At 51.6% G+C, this 18898-nt stretch overlaps 1 protein-coding gene across 4 annotated transcripts; it reads left to right on the top strand.

Annotated features, from left to right (window-relative positions):
* Nucleotides 1–349: 349 nt before the first annotated feature.
* Nucleotides 350–18314, top strand: VPS33B (VPS33B late endosome and lysosome associated). 4 transcript variants are annotated; one of them, XM_043553914.1, is made up of 24 exons: nucleotides 350–1332; nucleotides 1461–1703; nucleotides 3014–3094; nucleotides 3456–3517; nucleotides 4641–4690; nucleotides 5124–5191; nucleotides 9490–9535; nucleotides 10548–10642; nucleotides 10922–11026; nucleotides 11433–11529; nucleotides 11751–11828; nucleotides 12031–12104; nucleotides 12383–12469; nucleotides 12659–12749; nucleotides 13134–13208; nucleotides 13471–13535; nucleotides 13658–13712; nucleotides 14945–14991; nucleotides 15533–15665; nucleotides 16260–16333; nucleotides 17090–17191; nucleotides 17381–17456; nucleotides 17551–17667; nucleotides 17946–18314. In XM_043553914.1, exons 2-24 carry the CDS (start codon nucleotides 1608–1610, stop codon nucleotides 18023–18025), a joined length of 1854 nt encoding a protein of 617 aa, XP_043409849.1. In that variant the 5' UTR covers nucleotides 350–1332; nucleotides 1461–1607; the 3' UTR covers nucleotides 18026–18314. The 4 variants fall into 4 exon arrangements, with proteins under 4 accessions (XP_043409849.1, XP_043409851.1, XP_043409850.1 ...); XM_043553916.1 differs by lacking the exon at nucleotides 3014–3094; XM_043553918.1 differs by lacking the exon at nucleotides 350–1332 and having other exon boundaries at nucleotides 1592–1703; nucleotides 2812–3094.
* Nucleotides 18315–18898: the final 584 nt, after the last annotated feature.

The following is an 18898-nucleotide window of genomic DNA, read 5'->3' as shown; positions in this document are numbered from 1 at the left end:
TGTATTTCAAAGAGATTGGGACTCCTTGTTAACATAGACACATAAGCCATTACTATACCTTAAAAGTTTTAGTATTCAATATCAGCTAACATCCCGATAATATTCTCTTACTGTTTCATAAATGACTTACTTCCACGTTTGATTTCTTGGGATTAGGATCCAGACAAGGTCCACATTTTGCAACATTGCATGATGTGGTTGTGTCCCGGGAGTATCATATTCTAAAGTGGTTTCTTCCACTTTATTCCCTTCACTGTTTTATGGGTTATTTACCTTACGTATTTCCTGTGTTTTGGGTATAGTTTATTTTATTCCTATGTTGTCTATTATCATGTCCCTACTATTCTCTATATTTCCTATCAACTGGTAGTTGGATCTTGAGACTTGATCAGATTCAATTTTTCGTATTGAGTGATGCTTTGTACTTCTATGTATCTCACCACGAGATGAGGATGTGATGTTATGATTGATTAGTGAGTGCAGGTATTCTCAGCGGATCCGTCCATTACAATGGCTTAAAAACAAAACAAAACAAAAAAAACTAGGCGGATATGGATGATTACTATCACCCCTGAAAATTCCCTAATTTCTCTTCCCAGGCAATTCTTACCCCAAAGCCAATCACTTTTCTGAAAAATTTTCCACCACTGATTATGTTATCCTGTTCTAGAACTGTATATTAATGGCATCATACAGATGCCACCCTGTATCTGGGTTCTTTCATTTATTCCGTTATTTTTATTGTATGAATATGCCACAGCTTATTTATCCGTTTTCCCAAGAAGGATATTTATCCAAACTCCGGTAGCCAAAGGTCACAAGGGGCGGGACTTAGCTTCCATTGGATCCTAACGCGTTCCCCTTCTTTTCGCCGCCGCATCCCATCTCTCCGCGTCTTGCCTCCTGCAGCTGGGAAGCCACAGCGCTCCTAGTTGGCAGCCAAGTTTGTGGAATAGATTTGACTGACAGCCAAGATCCCCAGAGGTCAGTGCCCTCCGGACTCCGAGTCGGCCTCGCCCATTTTACGAAGTTCTCAAAATGTAGCAAGTGTCCAACCCTCGCTTGCGCGAACTGGGAGAATTGGGTGTACCCTTAAAAATTAGTTTAAGATGTCATCCTTTTATGATAGGAACCCTCCCCTCTGGCCAGGTATGAGACTGTAACGTTTACCCGTTGCTCCCGCGTTTTTAACTGTCCCTTCCAGGACGCCGTCCCCTTCCCGATACGCTAAGCGCTGGTCGAGCGCACGGGACTTCCGGGAGGTCTAGGAAGTCTCTTCGTTCTCTGGCAGGAGGCGGGGTTCTTCCCGCACGCCGCGAAAGAAACCTGCGGGTGTAGACCGGAACCCTGGGGCGGGGGGAGTGGACCGGGGAGGGGCGGGTCGGTCCCGGGGCTGCTGATCTGGACGAGTGTCCTCCGACGCTGCGGCTGTCTGACCGACAGGTGGCCATTCATTCCAGTGCAGGAGCGAGAGCCCCTTCGGGGGGCTCTTTCGAACGGTGCCCAAGCCCGAAGGAGCGCCGCCCTGCGCTTAGCCTGGGCTGCTGCCGACTTTCTCCGAGCGGAGGGCGTCCCCCTTCCACGCTGCGGCTCCGGTTTTCGCTGCCATGGCTTTTCCCCATCGGCTGGACGCCCCAGAGCTACCTGACTTCTCCATGCTCAAGAGACTGGCCCGAGACCAGCTCATCTATCTGCTGGAGCAGGTCAGTGCCCGCCACGCCTGGGGCCTTTTCCGCATCAACAGTTTAGCGCTCGCTGCGCGCGTTGTTCTTTCTTGCGGAGTCCCCTTGGTCTGGGTCCAGGCCCTTGGTCTTGTCCTTGGAGTTTCTATAGCAGGTCCAAAAATGAAGCATTTAGGGAGGAAAACCAGAGGGCAGTAAAAGCTGCTTGGGACCTGACGGACAGTTCATGAAAGTCACTCGTTTTTCGTAGAGGCAAGGGAGACCAGTTGTGCCCCGCATCACCGGGGATGGAGAGATGGTTAAGACATCTTTGTCGTTAGGGATTTACTCTAGTAGGAGCCCTGTGAAGCGCAAATTAACCACATAGGTGATATCACGTGGTAAACGGGTGACAGCTAGAGTGTCAGAAGCATTCAGAACAAGCAGCCATTTCTAGTTGGAGTGGTCGGGAGTTTCAAGGATTCTAGCATTGTGAGGAATAAGCATATTCTCCTTGGAAATGGAGGACCGTGTTCCAGGCAGATAGACTGGTTGGTAGGAGCAAAGTTGAGGAATCAGGGAAGGACAAGGCATTTACAGGGAAGAGAGCAATCAGAAATTATGCAGTAGGCTTTAGGACCCACTGAAGATTTTCTTTCCCCCCTTAACTGCGTGAAGCGATGCTTGAAGATGGCTCATAGCCATGTGTGGAGTGGGGTAACATGGGCAACAAGAGAAACGCGAGCTGGGAGACCATTGATGAGGCAAAATTAGTGACAGTGGGAATGAAGGGAAGTGATGGATTTTCAGTCGGGGCGGAAGAAGACTCAAAGATCTACTGATTGTTCGTGAAGGTGGAGAGAGAAGCAAAGCTGAGCTTGAGATTTTTATCTTGTCTTACTTGGAAACTAATGTTGTTGCTATAGTGGTAATGGGTTATATGCTTATTTATTTGTTTAATGTCCATGTTCCCCACTAGATTAGAAGGTCCTTGAGGACATCTGTTTTGTTCAACACTGTCTCCAATGAGTCCGTAGTGAAGAATCAAGCAATGGCATGTGCTTAATAAATGTATATATTTATATATATATGTGTTGAGTGACAGGCCTTAACCTTGGAAAGAAGGTGAAATAATTTTCTACTGGTACAGGAAATGAGAAGACAGACGGGGTGAATATATAAAGAAATGTCCAGTGTGGATATAGACAATGAATAAGGTGCTGGAGTAGATGATATGATGCCCCCCACACTCCCAACTCGGTCTGTGCTTTTATTAAGTGGATGGCTGGACAGGCTCTCAGCTGAGGGAGCGTGTGGGACCTGTGAGTGACCCAAGATACTGTGTCCTTCAGCTCCCGGGGAAAAAAGACTTGTTCATCGAGGCAGATCTCATGAGCCCTTTGGATCGTATCGCCAATGTCTCCATCTTGAAGGTACCTGCCCCTCTTCCCAGTGGACTCTGGCCCCTCTTTCCTCATTAAGCAGTTTTGCTTTTGATGAGCAGTACAAATTACCAAAGAGTGACTACCCTATTAGTAAATACAGAGTAGCTGAATCGGGTGGATGAAGGGGGATCGATGCTATTGTTTGGATTGTTTTTGAATTGTTTGGTCTTGGTTTTTTTGTTATTTTTTTCTGTTGCCAGCGTGAGGCAAGTTCGGTGGGATGGTTGTCAGGGAGGCAGTTTGATTCCTAGAAAGTACCACGAACAGGAGCCCTTACTGCAGTCCCCTTTGTGTCATGCTTTGGGTTTCAAGCACTTACATCCTTGGCCTTGTTGGCTTCTCTCTGTAGCAACATGAAGTAGACAAGCTGTACAAGGTGGAGAACAAGCCAGCCGTCAGCTCCAGTGAACAGTGAGTGTCTGGGAGAGTCCGTCCGGGCCCCAGGCTGGAGGAGGGCCCCGCACGTCTGCCCCCGGTCCGGCCTTGGCTGGAGCCTGGCGCCATGTTTGCGCTCTGGTTCATCTCCCTTCGCTTCTACCAACTCACGCCTAGGTCATGCCGTGGCCTCGTAACTGGTCTCCCTTTCGGCACTTTCTCCCTCCCTTGTTCTCGTCTCTCTCTAATCCAGTCTGCCGTCGCTAAACCAGACTGATTAATCGTCCAAAAATATTTCCACTACGCTCCTCACAGGAACCTCCAAGCCTCCCCTTACTTACCGAGTGAAGTCCAGATTGACCGTCACAGATTCCAAGGCTGTCTGCAGCGCGGCTCATGCTGCCTTTCCAGCCTCGTCTGTCACTTGTCCCCTCAAGCCTCTACTTGACACACACACACACACACACACACACACACACACACACGTGCGCGCGCCACCCAGCTATGCCTTTGCCCCCTGCCCCGGGCCACTCCATTCACTGCGTGCAGTTCTCTCCTGCCCTCACTGCTCCTGCGAAAACCACCCAGCCTTCAGAGCCCGGTGCCACCTGCTCCATGAAGCTCTGGGTCGCCCTTCCACTCCTGGGGGCTTTTCTCCTCCTCCGCATTTCCCTGGTGTTTAGTATCTGTCCTGTTCACCTGGTACTCGGTCGCATACAGCCTGTTGTCTGGCCTATGTTTTTATTTTGCTTGTTTTTCTATCGTAAGTAACATTTATCCTCCTTTAGAGGAAAATACCCCAATTTGAAAAACACTGTCTTGTATACTTTCTTGTGTTATTTTTTAACACTTGATTATTAATATACTCCATACATACGTGCATCTCATTTTGCCCAGTAGATTGTAAATTATGGGAGAGCAGGAGCCCCTGGCGCCCCCCACCCCCACCCCGAGTGCCGGTGTAGCCGTTGTACGGAAGGGAGTCTTCTGTAGGCCAGGGGAGCCTGGCCGAGCTTTGGCTCGGCTGAGAACGGTAGGCCCGGCAAGATGAGCAGATGGTGAGAGAGTTCACGTTTCAGTTTCTCCCAAGCTGCCATCACCGCCTCCGTGACTTTCCTTCACTGCGGCTTTCTGGTTCTTTTCCCTTTCTCTCCCGCAGGTTGTGCTTCTTGGTCAGACCGCGCATCAAGAACATGCGATACGTTGCCAGTGAGTATGCCATGGTGCTGCGTGTAACTAAGACCTGGGAAGGAGTGGCCAAGATTAAGGGCTTGGGCCGTGAGGACCTTTTAAAAGAAAAGATGGTTCGAGGGGCTCCTGGGTGGCGCATTCAGTTAAGCATCTGTTTAGCTCAGGTGGTGATCATGTGTTCCATGGGTTCGAGCCCCATGTCGGGCTTTGGGCTGACAGTGGGCTTTGGCCTGCTTGGGATTCTCTCTCCCTCTCTCTCTCTTTGCCCCTCCCCCACTTGCTCTGTCTCTCTCTGTCTCTGTCTAAATAAATAAGCTTAAAAAAAAAAACCCACTTTAAAAAGAAAAGATGTTTCGAGTTGGCCATACCACTTGTAGAGGATATCTGCTTCCTTGCTTCTAGTCTAACAAATGGCCCATGGCTTTCTGGATTGCGTTCCTTGTGTCTGTAGGTCTCGTCAATGCTGACAAGTTGGCTGGCCGAACTCGGAAATATAAAGTGATCTTCAGCCCTCAGAAGGTGAGTCTGGGTGCTGGTGGGAATAGGAGAAGGTAGATCAAGATGGAAGGCTGGGAAGGGGCCGGGGCCCAATAGCCGTATCTCCTGCGAAGCAAACTATGTGACTGAACAAAATACTCGTCCTGGTCTTGTCATTGACATGGTCCTTACCGTTTAGCGGAGGGTCTGTCATCAAACTGCCCCAGTTAAGGACTGTGGAATTGTGAGAGGTGGCCTCTACGTAGACTTCTTGTGAAGTAGAACCTGCTGTGTATCCCTTCTCACACAAATTTCTGTACTGTAAGGTGCACTGTATTATGGTTTCAGTGACTTTCTTCTTCTATCCCTTTAATAGTAAATACAATAAGTCATTACCCCCCCCCTCCCCCCCGCACCCCCCGTCATGCTCATCCAAGGCATGTGGCCAGCTGCCTCCGGGTTACTAGAACTATACCGATATACTTTGGAAAAGCCTTTTTTTACACGAGAAAGGAACCTTAGAGACCATTGAACTCCACCCCAGCTTTGAGCAGCAGAGGGAAGTAAGGCCCACGGTCCCACAGGAGTTAGCACGACCAGGCTAGGTCTCTTCCATCCTTTCTGGCTCAGTACTTGTAGTGTTTGGTGACCTGCCGTGGCTCCTCCGTTTCCTGAGTCCATCCAACTCCTCTCTCACTGCCACGTCAGCAAGGTGCATCATGGGTACATCCTCCGTCTTACTGATGAGAAGGAATGATGTACCAGGTCTTTGCACTGCCTGCCCTAGGCCTATAAAGCTGTACCAAGTAGTGCATGTCGCATGTAGAGCAGATGGAAATTAAGGTTGAAAGGACAGGGGTTTATTCTTTTTCAATTTTCCCCAAAAAACTAGAGAAAATGGAAGCGGTAGCTAAGACTAATAAAGCCAAAGTGGCTGTGAATCCTTGCTTAGCTCTGATTAACTGTGTGATCTTGAATGGGGTTCCTCAGTGCTCTGTGTCCCAGTTTTCTCATCTATGATATGGAGTTGATAGTAGTACTTACCTCTCTTTTTTATAACAGGGCTGAGCATTTTCACTTTTTGTTATTTTAATTTCGGTATAGTTAACATACAGCGTAATTAGTTTTGGGTGTGTAAGGCAGTGAGTCACCAGCTCCATACATCACCCTGTGCTCATCGCAAGCGCCCTCCTTACTCCCCATCACCTGTTCCCCCCATCCCCCCACGCACCTCCCATCTGATGACCGGCAGCGTGTTGTTTGTAGTTGAGTGTTTCTCAGTTCATGTCTCTCTCTCTTTTGTTTTCCCTTTGCTCGTTCGTTTGTTAAATTCCAGAAGTGAGGGGCGCCTGGGTGGCTCAGTCGGGTAAGCGTCCGACTCTTGATTTCAGCTCAGGTCTTGATCCCCTGGTTGTGAGATTGAGCCCCACATCGGGCTCTGCACTGACAGTGTGGAGCCTGCTTGGGATTCTCTCTCTCTGTCTCTGTCTGCCCCATCCCGCATGCTCTCTCTCTCTCTCTCTCAAAAATAAATAAATAAACATAAAAAAATTCCACATATGATTGAAATCATGTGGTATTTGTCTTTCTTTGACCGACTTATTTCTCTTAGCATTACACTTTTTAGATCCATCCGTGTCGTTGCAAATGGCAAGTAGTTACCTCACTTGATTTAAATGGCTTTCAACTTTTATTGTGAAATCACAGGCTTATATTGTTCTCTTATCATGTGAAAGGAATATGAAGAAAGAGTCAGTGATCTTCCATTGAAGATCACTTGAAAATTTGTCGAAGAGTCTTACAGCTGTTTATTCTGTTTAGAAATACAGATATTTCAAGTATAACATCATTACCAGGGCAAGAAATTATTGACTATGATAACTGTTTGGAGTTACAGGTTACTTTTTAATGTTATTAAAGGAACTGTGGCAGTAAATTCCAGTTTTTGGAGTCTTACAAAACCCCTTTTTTCAAAGTGTACTTCCAAGGACAGATTTGTTTAAATGGGATAGAACAAGTTGGTAATAGTTTCAAATAATCCTACAAGCCTCTCTCTTACACAGGAAAACAAAATCGGTATTTCAGTGAATCTTCTCCATCTCACATCCTAACTAATCAGATTCTTTGACTGAATTTTCTGTCACTGAACCACCTCTTTCTCAGTAGCCACAGCAAAGAGGTTATCTCTCTCTCTTCCTGAGACTCCTCTTCTTAATTATGAAGATTGGCAGTTGTCGATCTGGGCTCTGGAACTCTCAGCCCTAAAAGTAGGCCTACAGTTTCAGCTTTACTGACAGAAATCAGTGAGGGATGGGGCACCTGGCTGTCTCAGTCCATAGAGCACATGACTCTTGATCTCGGGGTTGTGAGTTCAAGCCCCACATCGGGTGTAGAGCCTCCTTTATTTTTTATTTTTCTTAAAAAATTTTTTCTAATGTTTATTTTTGAGAGAGAGAGAGAGAGGGCAAGAATGGGGGAGGGGCAGAGAGAAAAGGAGACACAGAATCCAAAGTAGGCTCCAAGCTCTGAACTATCAGCACAGGGCCCCACGCGGGGCTCAAACTCAGTAACTGCTTCAAGATCATGACTTGAGCCGAAGTCAGTCGTTTAACCAACTGAGCCACCCAGGTGCCCCAGAGCCTACTTTAAAAAAAAAAAGAAAAGAAAAGAAAGAAAGGGACACCTGGGTGGCTCTGTCGGTTAGGCATCCAATTCTTGGTTTCGGCTCAGGTCATGGTCTTGCAGTCAGTGAGTTCGAGCCCCACGTTGGGCTCTGCACTGACATTGTGCAGCCTGCTTGGGACTCTCTCTCTTCTCTCTCTGTCCCTCCCCTGCTCTCTCTCAAAATAAATAAGCATTTTTTTTTTAAAAGAAAAATAAGTGAGGGATGAATAGGATTTTTCTGTGTAAAGTAAAATAAGGAACACGTAGCATTAATCTTCCACATCTTGTAGAGTCAGTCTAGGATTGTGAGAGATTATCCTTATAAAACGCTAAGGACAATGCCTAGCACGTGTAAAATGCTGAATGTACATTGGTACCATCATCGTTGGTATCAGATGATCTGCTTCACTGTTCTCCTCATTGCCTCTAATTATTTTGCCTTCTTCCCACTGGTCTCAAAGGAGGAAGTGACTCTGGCCTCTTCCCCTCCCTGAGCAGCTGGTTCACCTGTGTTCTTAGCCCTACATCCATGCTCCTTCTCTACCCTCTTGCTTTGTTAGGTAGACCTTTCTCTTCTGTCTTCAACCATGTCTGCCACTTTTTCTTTTTTTTTTTTCTCTACTTTTTTTTAGTGTTTATTTATTTTTGAGAGAGAGACAAAGTGCAAGCAGGGGAGGGGCAGAGAGAGAGGGAGACACAGAATCCGAAGCAGGCTCCAGGCTCCGAGCTGTCAGCACAGGGCCCGACGTGGGGCTCGAGCCCACGGACCGCCAGATCACGACCTTAGCCGAAGTCGGACGCTTCCCCGACTGAGCCCCCCAGGCGCCCCCGTGTCTGTGTCTTCTAGATGATCCTCCCTGCTTCGTGTCTTCTCCCTGTCGGGGGCTCTGCCTCCTGTTGTGTCCACACTTCTGTGAAGAGGTCTTGCCGCCGCTGCTCCCACACCCTCACGCCCACCTCGGTCTTTAAGCCGAGTCCTCCCAGGGCTCTGTTGTCAAATCCAGTGAGGCCTGGTTCATGCGCGTCCTAATGTCTCCAGCGTTGACACTGTTGCCCATTCTTCCTGAGACTCTGACCGTCCTGCCTTTAGAGGTGCTGCGTCCCCTGCCCCCCCCTCCATGCCACCCTTGTCTTCTCTCCAGGTCTCGCACGGTGCGCCCTTTTAATTTCCGTGTTCCCTAGAATCCTCCCCGTAGCTCTCGTGCCCCTCCCTGTTCTCTTCTCTCGCACACACCGCTTACTTTAAACACCCTGTGCCGTTGACTCCCGGGCTGGATCCCCAGACCCCTCTCAGTGACTCCAGGGGTTCCCTGGACATGCGCTGACCAGCCTCTCCATGCCACCACCCCTTTCCTCCGAGGCGCGGTCGTGCCCTCCCTCGCACGTCTGTCTTTGGGACTCACCCTTCGGTCACAGCTGAAATACCTTCTCCTTTGTGCAGTTTTCCAGTTTCTCGGGGAGAGAGGAGCACTGGACTGAATACATAAATAAAGGGGATGAGAGGGAAACAAAGCCCTGGGCTAGACGGTCCCAGTGGTCCTCCCTGGCCGTCCGAGTCCACGTTCCCTTGTGGGTGCTGGGTTCAGTAGGTATTGTCCTCAGCAGCGACAGTGGAGCTCCAGAGACGGAAGCACAGAGAAGGCGGCGGTCACCAGCCACTCCCTCTTGTCTTTCAGTTTCACGCGTGTGAGATGGTGCTGGAGGAAGAGGGAGTCTATGGAGGTGAGAGAAGGCCACTGTGAGTGGAAACGGGGAGCACGAAGAAGGGAATGATCGCTGGCTCCCTGTGTCTGCCTGTGGGCCTGGGAGGAGGGGAGGCTCCTGACGAGGGGGGGCCGGAGAGGGCCCTAAAGGGAGGGCCGAAGGGGATGCCAGGTGCCGCCATTCCTACCTTCCGAGACTCCTTCCCACAGGGAGAGCACGCCCTCCATTCTGCTTGCCTCTGCATCCGGCACAGTGCTCCCCGTGCTCCTGGCTGGACCTCCGAACTCCGCCTGTGCCGGGACCCGGGGGCCTCCTTGGCCTCCTGTGGTTGCTCCCTCCCTCCCCTCTCCCCCTCACCGTGTGCTGCTCCCTCCTTTCCTCCTGCCTTGGGCACTTCACACATGCTGTTCCCGTTGCCTAGAATATTCTCCACCCTCAGCTTTTTTTTTTTTCCCATACCCAAATTTTACTCAAATTCTAAGCTTAAATGTCGCTTGTCTTTCCTCTGCCCCGGCACCCCTATACTCTTCCATGCTCCCTATAGTTGAGGTTCGATCCCTGAACATTTGTGCTCCTGGATTCCTCTTCTAGCTCCGTGGGGCACAGCCGTGATGAGATGTGTCTGGTGCGTTTCCACTAGATTGAGGTTCTCTCGCGGAAGATGGGGAGCGTGTCCGTTCCGTTCACCACAGTACCCCCAGTGCCTCAGTGCCTGCGCCTGTGTGGCTTCCTGTCAGTGTTTGTCCACTAGGGAATGAGGTTTCTTCAGCACTTTTGTCGGCGCCCTCACGCACACACACCCCTTACCACGTGGTGTGGCTGTGGTGTACGGGTCTCCTTATGTTATCAGACCGTGAACTCCTTCAGGGCACAGACTCTGTCTTAAACTTATCTTTGGGTGTCCCGTGCTTCGTGTCATGCTGGGCATGTGGCAGGTGCTCCGATATTTCGGCATGACTGTGGGGACCGACCTACTCAGCGTGGAGCCCCGTGCCTTCGGCAGGGAGACTCACGCCGTCTGTACCCGCAGATGTGAGCTGTGATGAATGGGCCTTTTCTTTGCTACCTCTTGATGTGGATCTGTTGAGCATGGAGCTCCCAGAATTTTTCAGGGACTACTTCCTGGTAAGTGCAGGGTCCTTGGGTCTTGGCATTGACGGGTGGGGACAAACATGGAGTCCAGTGGGCTACAGTGGGCCGGAAATACTGATGGAACCTTCCTCTAACTCGAGATACTGGTTTCTAGATCAAATGCTACTGGTTGATATCCGCAGGCCTTGCTCTGGGGCCAATCAGAATGAAAGCTTTCAAGCAGTCCCCACACCCTGCCTTCCTGCCCTAGCCCCTCTCCAGACGGGTCTGCTGGCTTGGCCCATATCTTTGTGGCCCATATGGCCCCTGCAGGAGGGAGATCAGCGTTGGATCAACACCGTGGCGCAGGCCTTACACCTCCTCAGCACTCTGTACGGACCCTTCCCTAACTGCTACGGAATTGGCAGATGTGCCAAGGTGGGCACTGGCAGCAATCTTGTCCCGCTAGCCCCCATTCCACCCGTTCTCTACCCACCAAGGACTGCCCATGGGCATGTGTGATAAGAGGTATATTCTTTAGCTTGCTTTTCTTGTTCTGGAATAGGTCCTCAGAGAGGAGGACTTGTGTGGCTAACAGAAAGGCCAGGGCCAGGGCCTCAGGGGTAACACTCCTACATGTCTTCTTTGGGGCCAAGGACACGCCTCTATGGGCATGGGGAGGGGTAAGGGGTGGGAACAGGTGCGGGTGCAGGAGTTCGTATTTTAACAATTAGTTTCCCTCCTGGGGTCAAATAGAGGTGTCATGTGGAAAAGAGGGCTTCAGTAGGTGCGGGCTGTCACAGGGACCTGGACACAAGACTGGGAATTTCCTGGTCCCTGGCAGATGTCGTATGAATTGTGGAGGACACTGGAAGAGGAGGAGGATGGCGAGACCAAGGGCCGAAGGCCAGAAATTGGACACATCTTCCTACTGGACAGAGGTACGTTATACTCAGCACTCCCGTTGTCTTTGGACCCTCGGAGACGTGAGGATATGGCGAACGTGGCGGCCCAGATGGGATCCTCAGGTTGGGGCTGTGAATGCCATCGTTGATGGGGAGCGTGGCGCTTGGGCCCTCTGGAGGCACGGGAGCTGACGCGGAGTGAACTGGGTAGACGTATGGGTCCGGGAGGACCCTCATGGGTGGGGATCTCATTTCAGACGTGGACTTTGTGACGGCACTTTGCTCCCAGGTGGTTTACGAGGGCCTGGTGGATGACACGTTCCGCATCAAGTGTGGTGAGCGGCGTCCCGGCAAGATGGAGGTGGTGCTCGGCGGCCGGGGCCTCTTGCGTGGGGCAGGGCTGGTGGGAGAGCCCCAGACTCAGAGCCCACCGCTAGCTTCCAGATAGTTCAGGGACTTTCAATGGCAGTTCAGGAAAGGGTAGGAGAAAGAAGGCCTCAGCGGAGGTCCTCATAGCTGCTCCCTCTGCTCTCAAAGGGAGTGTCGATTTTGGCCCAGAAGTCACATCCTCTGACAGGAGCTTAAAGGTGCTACTCAATGCCGAGGACAAGGTGAGGGGACGGGTGCTGGCTGTGGGCTTGCCCGGGGCGTGGGCCCCGGCTCTGGGAGGGGAGGCTGAGCCTGTGGGAGAGGGATTCCCCACCGGGAGTGAGCACACCCCGAGCGCGGAGCTGATATTTGTCACACACTTAGGAGATCAGCTCAGCTTTCTCCGTGATTTTGCTAGAACAGCTGGGCGCTGCTCTCGTGCGCTCATCACGCTGCTCAGGGAGGAGGCGCTGGTTAGGTGTCTCTCTGGTAAGTCATTGCCGTCTTGTTCCCCTTGCAGGTGTTTAATGAGATTCGTAATGAACACTTCTCCAACGTCTTTGGCTTTTTGAGCCAGAAGGCCCGGAACTTACAGGCTCAGTATGACGTGAGGCTCTAGGCCGGGGTCCTCTGTTCTGTTTCCCCAGTGGCTTCCCAAGGCTGCTGCCCTTCGGCTCCCTTCTGATACGACGACAGCCCCTTGTGTTTTCTCTTGCATCGGGGGGACCTGGGGGAGAGGGGTGGCTGCTCATGTCTGAGGGCCGGGAGAGGCTGACGTTAGGGGATCTTCCGCCAGCGCCGGAGAGGCATGGACATCAAGCAGATGAAGAACTTCGTGTCCCAGGAGCTCAAGGGACTGAAACAGGAGCACCGCCTGCTGAGTGTCCGTAGGTTTCATGAGGGGAGGGCGAAGGAATGCCTCAGAGATCTCTCCCAAGAGAGGAGCTCTCTGTTCACCCAGCACACAGTGATCTTGCTTGGTCTGACATGGGAAGAGGGGCTTCTGCATTTTGCCTTAAGAAGTTTTGTTTGTTTGTTCGTTTGTTTTGTATACTTCTATAGGTTTAACGGCAGTAACGATTACAACGTTAGATAATTTTATTACATAGTTGAAGCACCAGGTATCATTCTAACTAATTTATACGCACTCTCTCACGTAATCACATAACTGTCTCCAACATGGCCAGTAAGAAGTTTTTATTCTTCTGGACATAAAGGCACATCCTTTTAGAACCAGGAGTACGTCAGCTCGCTTTTTGTCCTATCTGTAGATATCGGGGCCTGTGAATCCATCATGAAGAAGAAGACCAAACAGGACTTCCAGGAGCTCATCAAGACCGAGCACGGTAGCTGTGGCGGTCCTGCTAGGCTCCTGCCCCTGCTAAGGCTTCCCTTGCTCCCAGCCCCGTCCCACCCGGCAGAGATGCCTTCTGGCTCCTTTCGGCTGATGCTGGCTGTGGGGAGTGCTGCTCCCTGCTAGAAGTCCTGGGGGTCCTTAACCCACCCCAAGGATGGAGAAAGATGGGGAGATAGACACCCGTTAGCACAGGTGGCAACCCCCACCCCCACCCCAGCCCCGTAACAGGCTCCCCTGTTTTTTACTCACAGCGCTGCTGGAGGGCTTCAACATCCGGGAGAGCACCAGCTACATTGAAGAACACATAGACCGGCAGGTGAGCAGGTGGCCGGGGTTCCGGGAACGGTGTTTTGCGGTGGGGTTGGCCTCCAGCGGGAGGAAGGGAGAGAACGTATGTCCTGAAACTTGAACTGTCTTTGACTCTTTCTTCCCATGTAGGTGTCGCCTATAGAGAGCCTTCGCCTCATGTGCCTTTTGTCCATCACTGAGAATGGTGAGCCCCTGGAACTGAAGACCCAGATTGCAAAACTGTACCTTAGGGATGGCAGAAATCATTTTGAAGGACGGAGACGAATGTCCTAGCAGACAGAACGTTTCCCAGTAATTTGGGTTCTTTCCCCCGTAAAATAAAGCAGTTTTTGTTCTGAGTGAGACACCCCACGTCCTAATTTATCATCCCGACCCTAAGCAGGACCACAGCCAAGCCTCCAGAATAGTCCCCGTCACATCGTAGGACCGCAGAGGCTTAGCGCAGAGTGGCATTTATTCCATCTGGCCTCCTGCCTTCAACGAGGTTTCCTAATGAAGATACAGTCCAGGAAAAGGGGACAGCCTTTTGGAATTGCACAAACATTTCCGAAAGCTCAGATCCTGCGACCTTTTGTGGCAGACCTTTTAACCTGCTTATGCAGCCTTTTCACCTGCTTTTTTTTCAGCGGGAAGTAGAGTTGGCACACGATGTCACGTTAGTTTCAGGTGTGCGGCACCGTGCGCGTGACGCTGGGCTCCCCACCAGGGCAGCTACCGCCTGTCACCATGCAGCGCTGTTACAGTGCCATTGACTATTCCCCGTGCTGTGCCATTCTTCCCCGTGACTTACTCACCCGCGGCCGGAGGCACCTTCCACTCCCTTCACCCTTTACGGCAACTCGTGTGTACGGCGGAAGCCGTCCAGGTGGGGACTAGTCTTCAAGGCTGCTTTCCGCCCCGAGGAGTGGTCGGCTTGTTCTACATCTCCTTTGACTATCAGAGTCGCAAGCCCATTCTCCCTACCTCCCTGGAGGAAAGCATGGCAGGCTGCACTTTTGGACTTCATCTGAACATCTGTCCTATTCCTCGGTAGCGGTAAAGTGATTCGCAGCAGCGGTGGCACAACGGCAGAAGAAATGCGCAGGAGCCCCCTCCCTCCTGCCGCATCCCTCCGCCACCCCCGCTGGGAGCAGCCCGCCTCCCCGCGTCCCTCCCTCGGCGCCCTGGCGGCTCAGGCAGGACTCTGCCTTGGAACTCTCAGATCCAGGCTCTGTCTCTCACTGAGCAAGCTTAAATTTAAGAGTCCGTTTAGAATCGGCTGGATAGGATGCAAGGTTAACATTTACCGATTCCTTTCCTCCTGATGAAGGGTTTTTTTGGCAGCAAGAGGATGGGTGGGTGGGTGGGTGCTCTGACTGTAGATTTCAGGACACTTCAGCTGGTGTTTGCAGGAGCCTGTCTCCTCTTCCTTACCAGGTTTGATTCCCAAGGATTACCGATCTCTGAAAACACAGTATCTGCAGGTAAGGCCAGGAGAATGCACTCGGGGGAACTTGGTGGAGGGAGGTCATGGGACGTTCCTAAAAGACACAGAAGAAATGGCCCCTTTCCTGTCTGTGTCCCCGTTTTGTTCCCCGTCTGCCTCCCTCTTAGAGCGTCTCAGGACGGTCACCTTTCAGCACGTGGAGACCCTCCCATGCCCTTGTCTCTCCCACTCTCGGTTCTCTTGGTGGATGGCCAGTGCTGGGAGAACTGGAGCCATAGAGCTGAGTTCTCACCCCTGGGACTCTCCCTCACTTCAGCGCCTTGGAAGGCGTTGATACAGCTTTCCTTCTAGGTCTTTCTCCAGTCTTACCTCATCTCTGAAGCCCTTCCCACCACCCTTACATCAGTGGCCTTCTCTGTTCTCTCTCAGTTCTGTGCTTTTTTTTTCTTTTTTGTTTGCCGTTTGGTTATTTCTTCAGGGCACAGAATACATGACCCTTCTGTCCCTCACCTCCATATCACCCAATGTGATACGGTGTGGCGGGTGCTCAGTAAGTGGCTGAATTGCATTTTCTTCAGAGCTATGGCCCCGAGCACCTGCTAACCTTCTCCAATCTGCGGCGAGCGGGGCTCCTGACGGAGCAGGCCCCTGGGGACACCCTCACGGCCGTGGAGAGTAAAGTGAGCAAGCTGGTGACGGACAAGGCTGCAGGTGAGCACAGGGCACGGGTAGCCCCTTCCTTGGCCCGAGTCCCCTCTTCTCACAACAGGCAGAGCACCCCGGGAGGGAGAGAACGAGCTGGGGAAGGAGAACGGGATTCTTCACTCTCACTGTCATTATCACTGCTTCCGCCGCGAGCAGGCTCCACGTATTGTCCACTTACTGAGTACTAAGACCTTTAGGTAACAGTTTGTCAATCCTCACAAAGTAAGTTCATAATCTCCATTTTATAGATAAGGCAACAGGCTTAGAGAGGTTATGTGACTTGTTCAACATCCCTCAATAAGTCAGATTTGAGCCCAGGTCAGTTTGACTCCAAGGCCCACACACTTAGCCAGTAAGCGAGGTTCACCCTGCGGATTGCGCTTAGTAGATAGTTGGCACCCTGTAGGAGGCGGGAGACCGTGCTGGGGAGAAGGGTGGTGATGTCCTGATCGGGTCTAGGGAATTCTAGGTGAATGGCTTTGAGGAGAGTCTTGAGACGTGAGCGGTCCCGCCGTTTGTCATTTCCTGAGTGCTTTCACCTGCGGCGATGTCATGACCCTGTAGACCTTAAATGAAATCCAGCACAGATTTCCTTCCCAGGGAAGATTACTGATGCCTTCAGTTCTCTGGCCAAGAGGAGCAATTTTCGTGCCATCAGTAAGAAGCTGAATTTGGTACGTAGGATCAGGACAGACGGGGCAGCCGTGGGTCCAGTCCTTTGTGGAGTGCTTTGAAATCACACAAACCTCTCTGTTGTTTTCTTCTTACAAAGATCCTTCTGTTCAGTAGCGTTACAGCATGAGCTTAATTTAATAATGAGACAAGCAAGGCACAGGGCACTGGGGTGGCTCAGTCGGTTAAGCATCTGACTTCAGCTCAGGTCATGATCTCACAGTTCGTGAGTTCGAGCCCCGTGTCGGGCTGTGTACTGACAGCTCAGAGCCTGGAGCCTGCTTCAGATTCTGTGTCTCCCTCTCGCTCTCTGCCCTTCGCCCGCTCCCACTCTGTGTGTGTTTCTCTTTATCTCAAAACTAAACATTGAAAAAATTAAAAAGTACCGAGACAAGACACAAAGATTCATTTACTTAATAAACATGTAACAAGCACCCGCCAATGCCAGAGGATAGGCTGAGTGCCACGTCAGTGACAGACCTGTCCCATGTCACCAAGAAATCAGCAAAGGGGCATCTTTCTTTTCAGCCCTTCACAGGGAACGTGGGGAGCTCATTCAAGGGAATCAGTGGATACTGAACAAAAGCTTTAATCTTTGGTTATGGAGTCTTTTTCCTTTTTTTTAATAGGGATTTTGCCAGTTTTCCCTTTATTTGAAATAAGAACTGTTTTGGGGGATATGCTACTTTTCCCTGACTGCATAAAGGGCTGGAGGGATGAGTTGTCACACGCCTCACATAGTCCCCTTTACCCCTTAGATCCCACGCGTGGATGGCGAGTATGACCTGAAAGTGCCGCGGGACATGGCATATGTCTTCAGTGGCGCTTACGTGCCCCTCAGCTGCCGAGTCATTGAGCAGGTGAGGACAGGTGACCCGCTCCCATTCATACTCCTCGCTCTGCTTTCTCTGGCCGCCTGGCCTGTCCCGACTGTTAGCTGCCCCGGTAACTAACGAGAGGCGACGGTCGCCTGCCGCCTCCCTCCTTTCCCAGGCCTGACACTGTCTCGGGCTTGAAAGTGGTGCCTGGGCCCCTCCCTCCCCCCCCAGGTGCTGGAGCGGCGGAGCTGGCAGGGTCTGGACGAGGTGCTGAGGCTGCTCAACTGCAGCGAGCTGGCGTTCACAGGTGCGTGGCATTGACCGTGCGGGCGGGGCGGGCGCCGGCAGCGGGTGGGGGTGGGCACCGCGCCACACGCGAGTGTCTGCTCTGATCTTCGCAGACATGACCAAGGAAGACAAGGCTTCCAGCGAGTCCTTGCGCCTCATCTTGGTGGTCTTCCTGGGTGGCTGCACGTTCTCTGAGATCTCAGCCCTCCGCTTCCTGGGCAGAGAGAAAGGTAAGAGGGAGCAGAAGGTGGGATGTGGGGGACAAGGGGCAGTGCTCAGGAAGGCTCCTCGACTGGCCCCGGCACCGCTCGCCGGTCTGGCTGTGGGCCGGATAGCAGGGCGCCCTTTCCACCGAGTGCTGCAAGTCGTCGTGTGTGGGACGGGACGGGGCGCGGATGCGTCTGTGTCTGATCCAGCCGGGACCGTGGACCCGAGGGCTTGACGTGGCTGGTGCTGGGGGCCCGCGACCTGCTCTTAGTCACGGACGCCGGTGCTTTTGACTCCATAGGGTACAGGTTCATTTTTCTGACCACGGCAGTCACAAACAGTGCTCGCCTCATGGAAGCCATGAGTGAGGTGAAAGCCTGACGTTCTCCCTGCCGCTGTCAACGTCTTCCCTGGACACGTTCCCGAGGGGATGCAGGAATTGGTCCCAGCTGCTAATGTCGTGTCCACCAACCACCCTACTCAGAGCTGGGGAGCACAGAACTTGTGTGGGCTTTAGCAGAAAGTTACTTGAGCAGAGCGTTCACTTCCTGCCCCCAGGAAATTTCTTTTTTGTTGATGAAGTGCAGCTTGTGCTGAAAAGAGGGGGAGGAAGAGGTACCTTTTGCTAAGTCCTGTTTGAGTATCATTGTAAATAAAACCTCTGCTCTCAAATGTCATGTTTAGTCCTAGTCATGCACTTCTGTCTGCTCAGTGGAGTACAGGGGCGCCTTCCACTGGGGGTTCGTGTGTTCTGTGGCCTGGACTGTAGAGGAGCTCTGGGGCCGGTCTGGTGCTCCCCGAAACTCACCCTGTACCAGAGTTTCCCCAACCCTAAAATGAGGTGGATGGATTAGATAGGTGATCAGTAAGCACCCTTCCAATTCTAAAAATCTGTAATTCGTTAGTCTTTCTTCCTTTTTCCTCCTTCCCTCCTCTCTCCATCTCTTCCTTCCTTTCCTTTCCTTCCTTCCTTCCTTCCTTCCTTCCTTCCTTCCTTCCTTCCTTCCTTCCTTCCTTCCTTCCGTAAAACTTCATCCAACGCAGGGCTCAGACTCATGACCCCAAGATCAAGAGTTGCGTGCTCCACCAGCTGAGCCAGCCAGGCACTTCTTGTGATTCATTATCCTTTTAGAAAAAATGTGTCCGTTACTGTTTTAACCTAAGAAGGCACTTCACTTTTAAGCATTTGTCGTTTATTACAGAATGAAAGCTCATGTCCTGTTAGAGCAGTTTCAGGCATTGACAAACAGTGCT

This window comes from Prionailurus bengalensis, chromosome B3, assembly GCF_016509475.1.
Source record: "Prionailurus bengalensis isolate Pbe53 chromosome B3, Fcat_Pben_1.1_paternal_pri, whole genome shotgun sequence".
Lineage (NCBI taxonomy): Eukaryota > Metazoa > Chordata > Mammalia > Carnivora > Felidae > Prionailurus > Prionailurus bengalensis.
Note: the sequence above shows the minus strand (reverse complement) of the source record. Positions and strands in the feature narration are given on the sequence as shown.

Coding starts and splice junctions, on each gene's coding strand:
- VPS33B (XM_043553914.1), top strand. CDS start 1,608: ATGGCTTTTCCCCATCGGCTGGACGCCCCAGAGCTACCTGACTTCTCC. Junction 11,530..11,750: donor CATCTTCCTACTGGACAGAG/GTACGTTATACT, acceptor ATCTCATTTCAG/ACGTGGACTTTGTGACGGCA. Junction 11,829..12,030: donor CACGTTCCGCATCAAGTGTG/GTGAGCGGCGTC, acceptor CTGCTCTCAAAG/GGAGTGTCGATTTTGGCCCA.